At 43.3% G+C, this 15,017-nt stretch overlaps 1 protein-coding gene across 4 annotated transcripts; it reads right to left on the minus strand.

Annotated features, from left to right (window-relative positions):
- Positions 1-70: 70 nt before the first annotated feature.
- LOC118366989 (enhancer of polycomb homolog 2-like) lies at positions 71-14,924 on the minus strand. 4 transcript variants are annotated; one of them, XM_035749892.2, is made up of 14 exons: positions 14,503-14,923; positions 11,520-11,679; positions 9,495-9,640; positions 9,110-9,316; positions 7,985-8,133; positions 5,714-5,843; positions 5,254-5,472; positions 5,050-5,133; positions 3,804-3,952; positions 3,319-3,641; positions 2,505-2,626; positions 2,158-2,308; positions 1,608-1,905; positions 71-1,376 (listed from the first exon to the last, which is right to left on the minus strand). In XM_035749892.2, exons 1-14 carry the CDS (start codon positions 14,653-14,655, stop codon positions 1,304-1,306), a joined length of 2,364 nt encoding a protein of 787 aa, XP_035605785.1. In that variant the 5' UTR covers positions 14,656-14,923; the 3' UTR covers positions 71-1,303. The 4 variants fall into 4 exon arrangements, with proteins under 4 accessions (XP_035605785.1, XP_035605788.1, XP_035605787.1 ...); XM_035749895.2 differs by having other exon boundaries at positions 71-1,392; XM_035749894.2 differs by having other exon boundaries at positions 71-1,423.
- Between the last annotated feature and the right edge of the window lie 93 nt (positions 14,925-15,017).

The following is a 15,017-nucleotide window of genomic DNA, read 5'->3' on the forward strand; positions in this document are numbered from 1 at the left end:
AACTTTTGACTGGTACTGTAAAAGAAGAGTGGTGAAGAAATGGCGTAAACCAAAGGAAAGAGAGTTGTTATACTGATATGTATAGATATATTTATTTCCCAGCATTTCTTTCTGAAACACTCCAAGAACAAGTAACAGGGAAAAATGTATGTCTGAAGAAATAGTGCATGAACACTAGGCATTACTAATCATCTAAACATGTTTCTAATATCTCTACAGGACATCACTACATCAACTATATAATCTACAGGGGAGGTCAATCACTGACCATCAGACATCGTTTCAACATGTTACTTGCCCCTTGACCAAAGAAGAAAAAAAATACCCCAAAATATTGATGTGCACCCCCTAATCCAAAGGGGTAGTCGTTCAAAGAGTTACCAAGTAATGTGCAAGATTATACAGCGCAATACATAACAGATAGAATGGTAATATTCCTGTGTACTGTTCATTGGCTTAAACTCCCTACCCGTTTAAAAAAGGCAAATATATTATAAAAAATTCTTGCTTTACATCTGCAGATTGATTTTAGGATGCATTTATTTGTCATTTGGATTTAAATGTAAATAAATAGGTTTGTATGGAGAATGGCTCATTTTTAAGATTTCTTCATTGTTTTGGAAAATTCGGCATTGAATGAAAAAGGAAAAGAAAACAGAATAAAACATTAAAAAGACAATCAATTCCTGTTACAACTGACAAAGTAACAGAAAATACTTGTCTGAAGGGGAAAAAAATGCCACTGCTAATCTACTTACAAAAGACCATAACTATTCAATTTGTGAAACCAAATCAAAATCAGGCTCATTTCCCATCTTTAGAAAAAAAGCACAAGAACCAAATATACTAGCAAGACCGATGTCCATATTTTGCTGATTTGTTTTGTCTGTAGAGATACAAAAATGTAAACATTGCAAAATAAATAGTGGTAAAATGAGTGATACAGGATCTGTGGTTCATGCTCATGATCCCAACAAACGTTTTTTGCATTTTTACATGTACTATATATTGTTTGCATTTTTCAAGTGCAAAAGCATGATGTCAAATTTACTAGAATTCACGTAACAGAAAAAAAGAAAACATACTAATGATACAAATATACTATCTTACAAGGTAGTGATATTCCCAATTTACAAAATGTACATTTATAATATTGACACGTTATCATTTTTTTGATATGCTCGATTCTGTATAGGTCCTTGTATACGCGTGCCCTCTGGTGGCTGGGGCTGGAGCTTGCGTTCTGTTTGTCACATTCACCGGTCTGAGCAGAATGGCGATGAGGGAGGAGGAAGGGAGGGGGTTATGTCACCTCCATTGGTACTGTGGTCTCTGATATGCCGTTCAAAGTATGTCTCTCAGGTTCGTGAGTATCCCTACAAAAATGAATAACTATAGTAATTCATTATTCAGATACATATGCCTGGAAAATAAAAACAAATGTATATCAGCCATTCTAAATACAATAAAAACAAGAAATTAAGAATCTAGTAATTGCTGGACAGGTCAGAAGTAATGAACATACGGATATATATTCTGGTGTGTTGATGAGGCAGAAGTTATGGACATACTAAAATGCATACAACTGAAATGTATTCTGGTCTTACCTGGCCATGCTGCCGATGGCAGAGGCGGGGGTCACCATGGCCACACGGTCCAGGCTGCTGGCAGCCACGGTGGCCAGCTTTAAGGCAGACGGCGAGGGGGCAGAGGGTCTGGCGCTGTGGTGGTGATGGGCAGGGGAGACAGCACTGCCGTGGCCTCGGTGGTTGGGCAGAGACTGGGGCGAGGAGGAGGTGGAGTGGGCAGGTAGCAGAGGGCCTCCGCTGGAGGAGGTAAGACCTGACCTGTCCAACCCTGTGCCACTCTGGGATGTGCTGGTGGAGTGAAGAGGTCTGGAGGTCCCTGCAGGAGAGGTGATATGACACCGTCAAACCTGAGTAGGCCTATTACCTGAATAAGCACATACCTTACATGTAAATTAATGAGGTGGGATGGTCATTTAGCATCCCCCGATCAGAAACAATAAGTATTTTTTAATTCCTCCAATATTTGCCTCCACTATGGTACCCAACTACAATAGAATATCAGAGAAAAGTTCATAGATTTAAAATGTATGACATTCTAATCTAGACAACATGTTCATCCAAAGCTCACCCAAAGTCTGGACGACCCCATTGACGCTGGTATTGTGTGATTTGTTCTCATTGTTGACCTGGCCTGATGCACTGATGACAGCTGATGCCGCAAAATGGGCGCTAGCCGAGTCCAGAGTCTTCGATATGATGCAATCAGTGGAGCCAGAAGTCTACAACACAATATTAGTCGTCTTTAGAATCTAACACTGCCATAACATACATCAAAACATACATACACTGAGCTGTTTGAAACCTACCAACATATAAATGGATATGACAATGTTTTCTGCCCAACTACTGGACCGAAGTCATTAGGAATTCTGTGTATATACAGTTATCTTTGAAGAGGTGAAAGACTGTGTGTACTTGTGTGTTTTGTCGCTCTGACAGTGAGGAATGCTGCTGGGGAGGAGCAGCTTTCAGCAGCTGTTTCTGCATCTGGGCCAGAGCCTGCTGATGGACCTGGTACTGCTCCTCTGTGATGCCTCCTGTCAGTACAGGAGAATAGGGACAAGACCATCAGACAGACACAGACACAGAGAGAGATAGAGAGTGACAGAGAAAGAAAGAGAGAAAGAGAGGGGGAAAGTACACAGAAAAGAGGGAGGGAAGATGAGCAGATGGAGAACTGTAGTAACCTTTGAAGGGAGGAAAATATGGCGAGGAGATAAAGACTGCCTGGGTTACCACTCCCTAACACTAGGGGTCCTAGTGGCAGAAAATGCAGCAAGGAGTGAGTGAAGGCCACAACTGATTGACTGGAAGTTCCTTGAAGTGCAACCCCCCCCTAACAGTCTACGGTTCAGTGGCAGCCTTTCCACTTCCCTGCACAAATCATGTCTGACTGGGAGTTATGAATCAACACTTTCTGACAGTCCTAAGAACAGTTACTGTTGAGAAACGAGATGACAGGCTGCAACCAGGGGGCTGACGAGAAAAAAAAAACAAACACCAAATACAAACAAACCCCATCTGACCTGCCTATTTTCAATGGAGAACCAAATGTGTTCCACAAGCAGCACAATAAAAAAATACAGCCAACATGGAAACTAGGCCTATACAGTTAAATTATGTTTGGGACTGGCTTGGTTCCAACAGATAAATGCAGAGGCCGTTGTGAGATAGAAACAGAGGGGTGGACTTTAGAATCACCATGGGGTGGGGTTGAGGAGGAGCTTACCTTTGCCACTTCTCTTGGAGCGAACCAACAGCCCTCCAGACAACGTGGTATCCATGGAAGATCTGCCCGTCCTCGTGTCACCACTGCCATCACCCTGGGTGGGCCTAGGTCTGAAGCAGCGCCACCTCAGAGCCTGGATGTTGCTCACGATGTCTGCCAGTGACGAGGCAGAGCCAGGCATAGTTCTGTGGTTCTGTGAGGAAGGCCAGGGATCAGTAAGGTCTGGAGCACAAGGCCTGGTGAAGGGGGAGGATGTGGCGACGGCTGAGTCCAGCTGCTTTAATGCGATGTCCAGGTCTGATGAAGCCCGATCCAAAAGGATCCTGAGGAGAGGGGGAATTTGTGGAATCTTAGTGACAATTCAATCAGATTTCATTCAGAGAAATCACAATGCGAGTTAACATGTATCAATGGCCCTTAATAAAACAACAGAATACCTAACCAAAAAGGAGATAGATAGGTGGATGATAAGAGGAGTTGGTTACCTGCCACCTCGCCCCACCCTCCTGCGTGCCAGTCCCACACAGCGTTTGGGTACAGAGAGGGCAGTAAGGGAGTGACGGTGCCGCAGGGCATCCAGCCCTGCTAGCTCAGGGTGGTCCCACAGAAGGCCAGAGCTCTGGTCCACAATGGGCTGTAAAGACAAGCAGAGGAAACAGTTACTCATTTGGGCTACCTATAGCACAGTATCATACAGACAGGTCCAAATACCATCTTACCAACAGACTAGACCCAATACCACAATATTACCACAGACCAATAACAGGGTTCGCGTTAACACAGGATTTTGCATTTTCATGTAGAAAAGAAATGCTAAAATGCTTCTTATTGTAAATTCTGCTCAGATTCAGTCAAGGTTTGCTCCAAATCACGAATCCAAAAGGAATCACTTTGTGCTTCAGTTGCACTTCTCAAGTAAGCCTTTTGATTTGAACATTTGAAAACTTTGTATGTATTAGGCTATTTGATTTAATGTATAAATGTTACAGAACTTTGGTTTCACTAATAAATATGTTGAAATAGAAACCGATCATTTGGTTCCGTCGTCAGTCCTTTTTTATATAGACTTTTTCCATCGTGTTATTGACAGTATGTTTGTTCATTCCATGTGTAACTGAGTTGTTTGTGTCGCACTGCTTTGCTGTATCTTGGCCAGGTCGCAGTTATAAATAAGAACTTGTTCTCAACTAGCCTACCTGGTTATATGGGCCAGGGTATAGGCCAAGTCTGCCTGTAACCAACCTAAATAGGCCTATAATTCCATTCTTATTCTATTCAGAGTTTAAAGAAAATCTAATTGGAAATGAGCTATTATCAGGCTGGTTAATGTGATGCATGTCTGTTGAAGTTGGAAAAACCACCCCGCACACAGGCCCCGCACCACCTACTCAGCCAGCCAGGAGTCGTTTCTGCGTTGCGGCCGTGGCATACAGCATACTTTCGACTCAACGGTACATGCTAAATAGAATGCGGCGATGAGCACATAGTATGCAGTTTAAGTATGTCATAAACTATTAGGGGGATTCGGACACACTTTCAATATAAAACGCAGGTGAAATGGTATAAAACACAAACTAAATGGTTTAAGATGCAGATTTTTTGTCATGGTCTACGTTTTGAAAATGCAGATTTCTGGAAGCAAATGCCCCCCTGTAATGATGTGTGGAATCGGAACTGAATGTGAGAGAATATATTTTAATTGCACTTCTTTCTGATTGCAGTGAGACTCACAGCAAGGTAATGACAGCCTGCTTTCCTTCTGAAGGCAAATGCACCATCTGGATCATTCTCCTCATCTGGTTCTGATGGTGGAGACTGAAAGAGACAAAAAAAAAACAAGACTTCAAAATACATACTTGCTCACAAACCAATTAAGACGATGTATGAACTTCACCATGAAACTGTCATCAGGACCCTGTTCTCAGAGGTACTGACCAGTGGGTAGTCCTCCTCCTCCTCTCCAGAGCTGTGGAAGTCATACTGTTTAATATCAGCCTTGTTAACGATGTGCTGGCGCTTGGTGGGCCTGCCAGGGCGGCACAGGGGGTCCCGCCTGGCGTACTTCTTCTTTGGTCTGACAAAGTCAAAGGGATCCTCGTCCTTCACCGAGACGTGGTGGTGCCCATGGTGCTGGAGACTACCGGACTTGTGCGTCTGAAAGAGAAAGATCATGGAATTAGAAGTTGTGAAGTGTCAAGAGCCAGAGACCAGATTTATTCATGGTAAAATGTTCAGAGTGAAGAGGTCATTGCTGTATTCAAGTTCTTTAAACGTAATCAGTGTGCTGCCGGTGCATCCTGCATCATCCCCTCTTCTGAACTGCTTCAATGTCAAACGTAAAAACATCAGGTAAAAGTAGAGGTAAAGTTATGGTTGATATAAGCCCCTATATTACCTTGATCTCAGCTTTATGGCTATGGCGGTTCCCGTTCGTTAGAGTGATTGGAGCAGTGTAGACGGGCTTCTCAGCCAGAGGGGCCGTCACCTCACTGAGGACTTCACCCGTAAAGTCACCCATCTGATATCTACATGGAAATAGACAAATAATAGGAACACATTCATTCAGTGCCTTGCAAGTATTCATCACACTTGCCGTTTTTCCTATTTTGTTGCATTACAACGTGGAATTTAAATAGATTGATATTTGAATTTCATGTAATACACAAAAGTTTAAATTGGTGAAGTGAAATAAAATAAACTTGTTTAAAAAAAAATAAAAAATGGAAAAGTGGTGCGTGAGTATGTATTCACCCCCTTTGCTATGAAGCCCCATGCAACCAATTACCTTCAGAAGTCACACAATTAGTTAAGTAAAGTCCACCTGCGTGCAATCTAAGTGTCACAGGATCTGTCACATGATCTCAATATATATACACCTGTTCTGAAAGGCCCCAGAGTCTGCAACACCACCAAGCAAGGGGCACCACCAAGCAAGGGGCACCACCAAGCAAGGGGCACCACCAAGCAAGGGGCACCACCAAGCAAGGGGCACCATGTAGACCAAGGAGCTCCCCAAACAGGTCAGGGACAAAGTTGTGGAGAAGTAAAGATCAGGGTTGGGTTGTAAAAAAAACATCCCACAGGAAACATTAAATCCAATATTAAAAAATTGAAAGAATATTGCACTACAAACCTGCCAAGAGAGGGCCGCTCCACCAAAAATCACAGACCAGGCAATGAGGGAATTAAGAGGCAACAAAGCGACCAAAGATAAACCTGAAGGAGCTGCAAAGCTCCAGAGCAGGGATTGGAGTATCTGTCCGAAGGAGCTGCAAAGCTCCAGAGCAGGGATTGGAGTATCTGTCCATAGGACCACCTTAAGCTATACCCTCCACAGAGCTGAGCTTCACGGAAGAGTGTCCAGAAAAAAAATAAGCAAACATGTTTGTTGTTCGCCAAAAGGCATGTGGGAGACTCCCCAAACATATGGAAGAAGGTACTCCGGTCAGATGAGACAAAAATTGAGCTTTTTGGCCATCAAGGTAAACACTATTTCTGGTATGAACCCAACACCTCATCACCCCAAGAATATCATCCCCACATTTAAGTATGGTGGTGGCAGCATCATGCTGTGGGGATGTTTTTCATTGTCAGGGATTGGGAAACTGGTCAGAATTGAAGGAATGATGGATGGGGAAATTCTTGAGGGGAAAACTGTTTCAGTCTTACAGAGATTTGAGACTGGGATGGAGGTTCAGCTTCCAGCAGGACAATAACCCTAAGCATACTGCTAAAGCAACACTTGAATGGTTTAAGGGGAAACATTTAAATGTGTTGGAATGGCCTAGATGTGCCAAGCTTATAGAGATGCACCCCAAGAGACTTGCAGCTGTAATTGATGCAAAAGGTGTCTCTACAAAGTATTGACTTCGGGGGGGGGGGGGTGAATAGTTACGCACGCTCAAGTTCAGTTTGTCTTATTTCTTGTTTGATTAACAAAACATATTTTTCATCTTCAAAGTGGTAGTAGGCATGTTGTGTAAATCAAATGATACAACCCCCCCCCAAATGTTTATTTTCTATTCCAGGTTGTAAGGCAACAAAATAGGAAAAATGCCAAGGGGGTGAATACTTTCACAAGCCACTGTACAGGGTAAAAAAGACAGAAGGGAGGGAAAAAAGGCAGCAATTTGCAGTAATTTGTCCATCATTCATATTGACTGTCAGTGCTCATCAACAACATGTAAGGACAAGCTGTTCTCTTTTATCACCAGGACTAGAAGAAGTCTGTGACAGTGTTAGAAACTAAATGAATACTGCAATATAGGGCTCCTGAGTGGCACTGCATCTCAGTGCTATAGTCGTCATTACAAAACCTAACCCTGGTTAAATTCCAGGCTGTATCACAAACGGCCGTGATTGGGAGTTCCCACAGGGAGTTCCCACAATTGGCCCAGCGTCGTCCGGGTTAGGATTTGGCCGGGGTAGGCCGGCATTGTAAATAAGAATTTGTTCTTAACCGACTTGCCTTGTTAAAATAAATAAATTATATCACTCAGCATGACCTCTAGTCTGCTCTGACACAGGAAGCCCTGCTGGGTTACACCATATAACACTAATAAGGCACTGGCTACAATCACACACACATAAGAAACAAGGCAAACAATCTAACACACATACTGACTACCATCCCTCTAACCCTCCCCCCAATGCTTTTAAGGCTCACCTTTTCTCCACCACCTCCAGTGTGAGGTGCAGCAGCTCTCTCTTGCTCTTCTCCCTCCTCTTTATCATCTCCAGGATGGTGACCGTGCGGCTGAACTCCCTCCGGAGCTTCAGCATCTTTTCATAGGACGCCTCGTCATTCTTACGGTTCTGAACAAGAGAGAGACATGGTCAAACAACTATTCAAACCCTCAGGATCATCAAGCCGACACAGAGGCAGACTTGACAACCGTAAAGAATTTAAGAGTACCACCGGCACACGCAAATCTGTTGTTCTGCCCCTGAACAGGCAGTTAAACCCACTGTTTCTAGGCCGTCATTGAAAATAAGAATTTGTTCTTAACTGACTTGCCTAGTTAAATAAAGGTAAAATTAAAAAAATAAACACTACACACTTTCTAGGTGAAATTTGGGGGTAATGAGTCTGCTGGAAAAGTAAACTGGCCTGAATAAAAAATTCTGAATAATTAAATTACAGGATGTAATGCAGTTGTCTAGCTTACTTTAGGCTATCTGGAATATGAAACTGAACGGAAGGCCTATATGAGCTGGTTTCAGATCTCCATCCCTGACCTCATCCATCAGGTCTGACTACTATTCATTCAACATGTTTTCTTGTCATTGGTGAACTGACTATTATCACATCATTAGCAGGAAGTTTTTTTGTACCGGTGTACTTTGACCTCAAATTGCATGCATGGTACACAAAATGCCTGCAGGTTAGTAGGTCTGCAGAGGTCCTGAGTGAGTTAGGGTTTAGAGATATTCAATAAAATTCCTGGAGAGCACATCAATGGGGCGTATAGCAGTTAAGATCATTGGGCCAGTAACCAAAAGGTCACTGAATCGAATCCCAGAGGCGACTAGGTGAAAATCTGTCGTTATGCCCCTGAGCAAGACAGTTAACCCTAATTGCGCCTGCAAGACACTCTGGATAAGAGCATCTGCTAAATAAGTCAAATGTAAAACAGGACTAACATGAAAAAATTACTTGCAACACAATGATAAATTAAATTGTGCAAGGCTTCAAACCTTGAAAGAATAGATAATTATTGCCCAATACTGAAACGAAGTGTGAGGGGACAGACACACTTTCAGTCCAAGCCATGTGATTCTCCTTTCTCACCTTCCTGGTCTGCATCTTCTCTGTGCGCCGTCTGAAGGCCACATAGGCGTCGTTGTTGGTGGAGCCGTCTCTCTTCTCCTGCTTGATGAGGGGGATGAGCGACGGGCCTGGGCAGTTCTTCCTCTTCCTCACCCAGTAGTCGTACACTGACTTCAGGAGGTAGTCATCCTCGTTCAGTAGCAGTTTGGCCTCTGTGATAGTGACCAGCTGTGAGCAAGAGATGGAAGTTTAGTTTATTACAGTGTTCCTGTGATTATTTTCCAGAGCAAAGCCTCTTAAAGCAACATTACATCCAGGCCCTCTGGCATTAAAACGGTAAATATTCTATTAGCAGAGAAGCTCTCTTGATAACTGCTGCTGGTCTAGATGGAGGGTGTTTTGTTACCTGGTTTGTGCTAGCTTTCTCCAACCTGTCTACCATGGTCTCAAACTGTATGGGTTTGATTTCCATCTTGCGGTTGAGCCTGTTGAGGAGAGTCTCATCCTCTGAGTCCATGTCATAGTCTGGCTGCTCATTATCCAGACCCAGGGCTATGAGAGGAAGAGAGGATGAGATTAGGTCAGAAAAAAGGTCTTCTTGGTGCAAATTCATTAGTGTAGGGCCTCTAATTGATTACAGCTGGTTGGCTGAGGACAGATTTCATCTTGTGAAAGTGATTTGTTAACAACTTACATCAATTGCTCTATAACAGGGGGCTCAAACTTTTGGGCTTGGTGGGCCCCCAAAAAATCACACTTCAAACAACCCAATTTTAGCCATTTAAAGTATTCAGGCCCCTTAATTTTGTTACATTACAGCTTTATTCTAAATTAGATGCATTTATGCACAACACCCCATAATTACAAAGCAAAAACAGTTAATTTTTTAAATAAACTTAAATATCACATTTACTTAAGTATTCAAAGAACTCTCTGTACTTTGCTCAGTTAATTAATCTTTCCCTCAAACCTGACTAGTCTCCCAGGCATGATACTGCCAACACCACGCTTCACCATAGGGATGGTATTGCCTAGGTGCGATACCAGGTTTCCTCCAGGCGTGACACTTGGGACTCAGGCAAAATAGTTAAATCTTGGTTTCATCAGACTAGAGAATCTGGTTTCTCATGGTTTAAGAGTACTTTTGGTAAACTCCAAGCGGGCTGTCGGGTGCCTTTTACTGAGGAGTGGCTTCCGTCTGGCCACTCTACCATAAAGGCCTGATTGGTGAAGTGCTGCAGAGATGGCCGTCCTTCTGGAACAGTCTCCCATCTCCACAGCTCTATCAGAGTGACCATCGAATTTTTAGTCACCGCCCTGACCAAGGCCCTTCTTCCCCGATTCAGGGCGGCCAGCACTAGTTAGTCTTGGTGGTTCCAAACTGCCTCCAAACTGTTTTCTTGGCGAACTTCAATGCTGCAGACATTTTTTGGTACCTTTCCCCAGATTTGTGGCTCGACAACCCTTTCTCGGAGCTCTACGGACAATTCCTTCAACCTCATGGCTGAATACTTGTATTTGTATTACAAATACCTTATGTATATATGGACTTATATTAACCAAATGTTGCAATTGTGATTTGACTTACTATTCTAATTCTATAGTTAGAATATAATAGTAGGCACTTTGAATACAGTGTTGTTTGAGATGACAATGAATTAAAAAGCCAGGGAGGAGTTGTGACAGGATAGGAACTAAAGGGTTGATTAGTGTTTCCTAGGAGAACCTATAAGCTTTGGCTACATTGCATGTTCTCTCTTAGCTACTTCATGTAGCTAACATATTCTAGCGTTTGCATAATTCCTCTTTGATTTAGAAGATACTGTTGCACAAACAACATGTTGACTTAGGTCTACACCATCACTGGTATTATCAGGCTGTATTAGCTAGCTACGTTTGCTCCTACTCAGTACATTTATTAGCTAGCTAGCTATTAGCATTAGCGGCTAACAATGTGTCTCAAGATTTAGGGCAACTTGCTAAGAGAAGACAAACCAATAGTGTCATTATAGAACGCTAGTGGATTTATATTAAGAAGCAAAGTGAAAACAGCATTGCTGTCATCAACATTGTTGCATGTGCTGCATTGACCATGCAGACTGAAAGCAAGTGTCTCATGGTTGAGGAACATCAAATACGCTCCTTGCGTGACAGGGGGCGTGGCTAGGTCTGTGAGGAAAGTGGCATGGAGCGAAAGAGCAGAGAGCGATGACTCAAGTAGCTAAGTAAACTATAAAAATTGACATTACACATGGAGTACCATATTTAACAAACATTCAAATACTGGTATAGAAGTAAAAACCCAAACCGGTCCCTGCATTAATACCGGTATATCATAAAATACGGTATACCATCCAGCCCTAGTGTGTGTGAGAGTTGGATGGGAGGGGGAGTAGCCTACAGAAGCTGCTGCCAAGAAAATGCTACTCACGCTGGATGTGGAAGAGCTGTTTGGGGATCCTGAGCTCTCCTTTATAGAGACGGTCGTAGTAAGTGATGTTGCTCTCTGCCTCCGGCACCGGGATGACCATGTTCTCCTTCTTTTCTCTGAAAACCGACTGAGCAGAGATGGCCCTCTGGAGATGGTGCTCCTGAGGGAGAGAAAGATTGACATGTTTAGAAAACCTGTACTGGCACAATTCAGACAAAAAGAGAGAGACAGACAGTGTATTAGATGGCGAGAGGAAGAGCGAAGGAGACATTGAGAGAGGGAGTAAGGGAGAGAAGAGGTAGAAGGAAGAGTGAGTAGAAAGCTTGATCCTGTGTTTACTTAATAGTAAAAACCTAGGACTATTACATGGTAACAGAATGATGCTGAGAATGAGATTTAACTTTAAAACGTATGTCCAACAAAAACCAATGCAGATCCAAAGTTTGTTAACAGAATGATTATGCTGTCATTCTGTTACCAATCTTTGAATCTCCACTGTTCTTTAAGTAAAATATTTTTTTTTGTTAAATGTTGTGGACATTTTTAAAAGTAGTGTTTTTGCTGAGTTGCAGTTTGTTTAATTTAGCAATTATTGGTTTTTGTTTGGCATACATTTTAAAGTGAAAGATCTGAGTCTCAGCAGCATTCTGTTACCCTGGAATTGGCCACTACTAACATCTAATCTTCAATCAAAAACTACCATGTTTGCAAGGATGCCTTTTATATATTGTACAGTCAGCAAATAACACCCGTCAGCAAATAACACCCTGTATGGAATGGGTTCATAGGCTGCACAGGCAAACCAACAGCGGCTTGCAGCGGTATGGTGATGAAACCTCCTGCAACAACTTGAAAGGTGTAGGGCTCATTTTAGTGCTGTTGGACTAATTGCAGGCAATACTAAATCTGCACCGATGTAACAATAATACAGATCAAAGAGAAGTAGCTAGCTACATTAGTCTACAAATGTGCCATGGTTCATTTATGGCGCCTTGGCTTCCTATCTGTCACCCACACATCTCTTGCTTAGTAGTAGTACGTTAGCTAACATTACCTTCTTTGTGAAAAGAGTCTCATTGACCCCTAAATTAACTAGCTAGGGACTATATTTGGTAAGCTAGTTAGCTAACTAGTTAATTCAGAAATATCAACCCTTTTTCAGGACACTGTCTTTCAAAGATAATTCGTAAAAATCCAAAATAACTTTACAGATCTTCATTGTAAAGGGTTTGAACACTGTTTCCCATGCTTGTTCAATGAACCATAAACAATTAATGAACATACACCTATGGAACGGTTGTTAAGACACTAACAGCTTACAGACAGTAGGCACTGGGGCTCCCGAGTGGCCTGGTGATCTGAGACACTGCATCTCAGTGCAACCAGTACCTGGTTCAAATCCAGGCTGCATCACATCCGACCGTGATTGGGAGTCCCTTAGGGCAGCGCACAATTAGGGCAGCGCACAATTGGGCCAGCGCCGTCCGGGTTTGGCCAGCGTAGGTCATCATTGTAAATAAGAATTTGGTTTTAACTGAAAACTTAGGACACCGAAGAGGCCTTTCTACAGACTCTGAAAAACACCAAAAGAAAGATGCCCAGGGTCCCTGCTCGTCTGCATGGACTTAGGCATGCTGCAAGGCGGCATGAGGACTGCAGATGTGACCAGGGCAATAAATTGCAATGTCCATACTGTGAGACGCCTAAGACAGCACTATAGGGAGACAGGACGGACAGTTGATCATCCTCGCAGTGGCAGACCACGTGTAACAAGACCTGCACAGGATCGGTACATCCGAACATCCCACCTGGGGGACAGGTACAGGATGGTAAGAACAACTGCCCGAGTTATACCAGGAACGCTCAATTCCTCCATCAGTACAAAGACTGTTCGCAATAGGCTGAGAGGCTGGACTAAGGGCTCGTAGGCCTGTTGTAAAGGCAGGTCCTCACCAAAGTGCGGTTTTGTCTCACCAGTGGTGATGGTTGGACTTGCGACTATCGTCAAAGGAATGAGCGTTACACTGAGGCCTGTACTCTGGAGCGGGATCGATTTGGAGGGTCCGTCATGGTCTGGGGAGGTGTGTCACAGCATCATCGGACTGAGCGTTACAGGGAAGACATCCTCCTCCCTCATGTGGTACCCTTCCCGTAGGCTCATCCTGACATGACCCTCCAGCATGACAAAGCCATACTGATCGTTCTGTGCGTCATTTCCTGCAAGACAAAGAGCCTGGATCTCAATCCCATTGAGCACGTCTGGGACCTGTTGGATTAGAGGGTGCGGGCAATTCCCCCCAGAAATGTCTGGGAACTTACAGGTGCCTTGGTGGAGGAGTGGGGTAACATCTCACAGCAAGAACTTGCAAATCTGGTGCAGTCCACGAGGTGGAGATGCACTGCAGTACTTAATGCAGCTGGTGGCCACACCAGATACTGACTGTTACTTTTGATTTTGACCCCCTCCCCTTTGTTCAGGGACACATTATTCCATTTATGTTAGTCACATATCTGTGGAATTTGTTCAGTGTATGTCTCAGTTGTTGAATCTTGTGTTCATACAAATATTTACACATGTTAAGTTTGCTGAAAATAAACGCAGTTGGCAGTGAGAGGACGTTTCCTTTTTTTTGCGGAGTTTATAAAAAGGTTGGATGAGAAAGCATTGACCGCAAGTTTGCTTAGTTTGTTACTACACCGCACGCACGTTTGTTATCAATCGCAACATTGCGCAAGTCACCAATAAAATTTACGTAGTCGAAAAAAGCACTACCAATCATAAGCAAACCTAGACATTTACGCTATGAGAGTATGCATGGCGTAAAGACTACGATTTGCTACGCAACGAGCGTGAAATGACGGGACCTCAGCATAAATAAACAAACATACGTACAAAATGTTGCGTAAATACATCAAGAATACAATCGCACTACTGTGCACATTAAATCATTTAAAGATTTTTATATTTAAAACGTTTTCTTACCGATTCTTCTTCTTTTTCCATCCCCGTAGGCATCTGCGGCACAGCCCGGTTGATCGAAACGCAGTCATTTAGGTCTGGAAGGTCTTTGTTGCGGTATATGGGGAGAGGTTTGGCGGCGTCTAGCGCTCGCGCTCGGAACGATAGTTTACTCATTGTTTGCCCCTATCGCACTCACATAGAACGCGAAGGAAACATGTATCCCGCCAGAATTCGCTAAGAAAATCGGTATAAATCCACAAGGGACTCGGTTGATTTCACAATAGTAGGATTCATTGGTAACCATTCGGTCGAAATCAAATGCGAAAAGCCATTTCTGGTCGAGTTTAACTGGATTTAGAAGCTATTTTTCTCGGGTGATCCACTCCCAGTGCCATGAAAAACATGGCGGACATGTCCACAGCGCCTGAGCAATCCCGACAGCCAGCGCGAGACATCTGAAAAACATGGGCCCTGGTGTTGCGCGCGCATCTCATACAACATGCATGAAAAAGTCATTAAACTCCACACTTTTATAT

The sequence above is a fragment of the Oncorhynchus keta genome, chromosome 34 (assembly GCF_023373465.1).
Source record: "Oncorhynchus keta strain PuntledgeMale-10-30-2019 chromosome 34, Oket_V2, whole genome shotgun sequence".
Lineage (NCBI taxonomy): Eukaryota > Metazoa > Chordata > Actinopteri > Salmoniformes > Salmonidae > Oncorhynchus > Oncorhynchus keta.

What these genes read in the sequence shown, in the direction of transcription:
- LOC118366989 (XM_035749892.2), bottom strand. Translation starts at nt 14,655, where the DNA reads ATGAGTAAACTATCGTTCCGAGCGCGAGCGCTAGACGCCGCCAAACCT. An exon ending in TGGAAAAAGAAGAAGAATCG is followed by an intron (nt 11,680 to 14,502) that starts GTAAGAAAACGT and finishes TCTCTCCCTCAG; the next exon opens with GAGCACCATCTCCAGAGGGC. An exon ending in CAGGCTGTCATTACCTTGCT is followed by an intron (nt 3,953 to 5,049) that starts GTGAGTCTCACT and finishes TTGTCTTTACAG; the next exon opens with CCCATTGTGGACCAGAGCTC.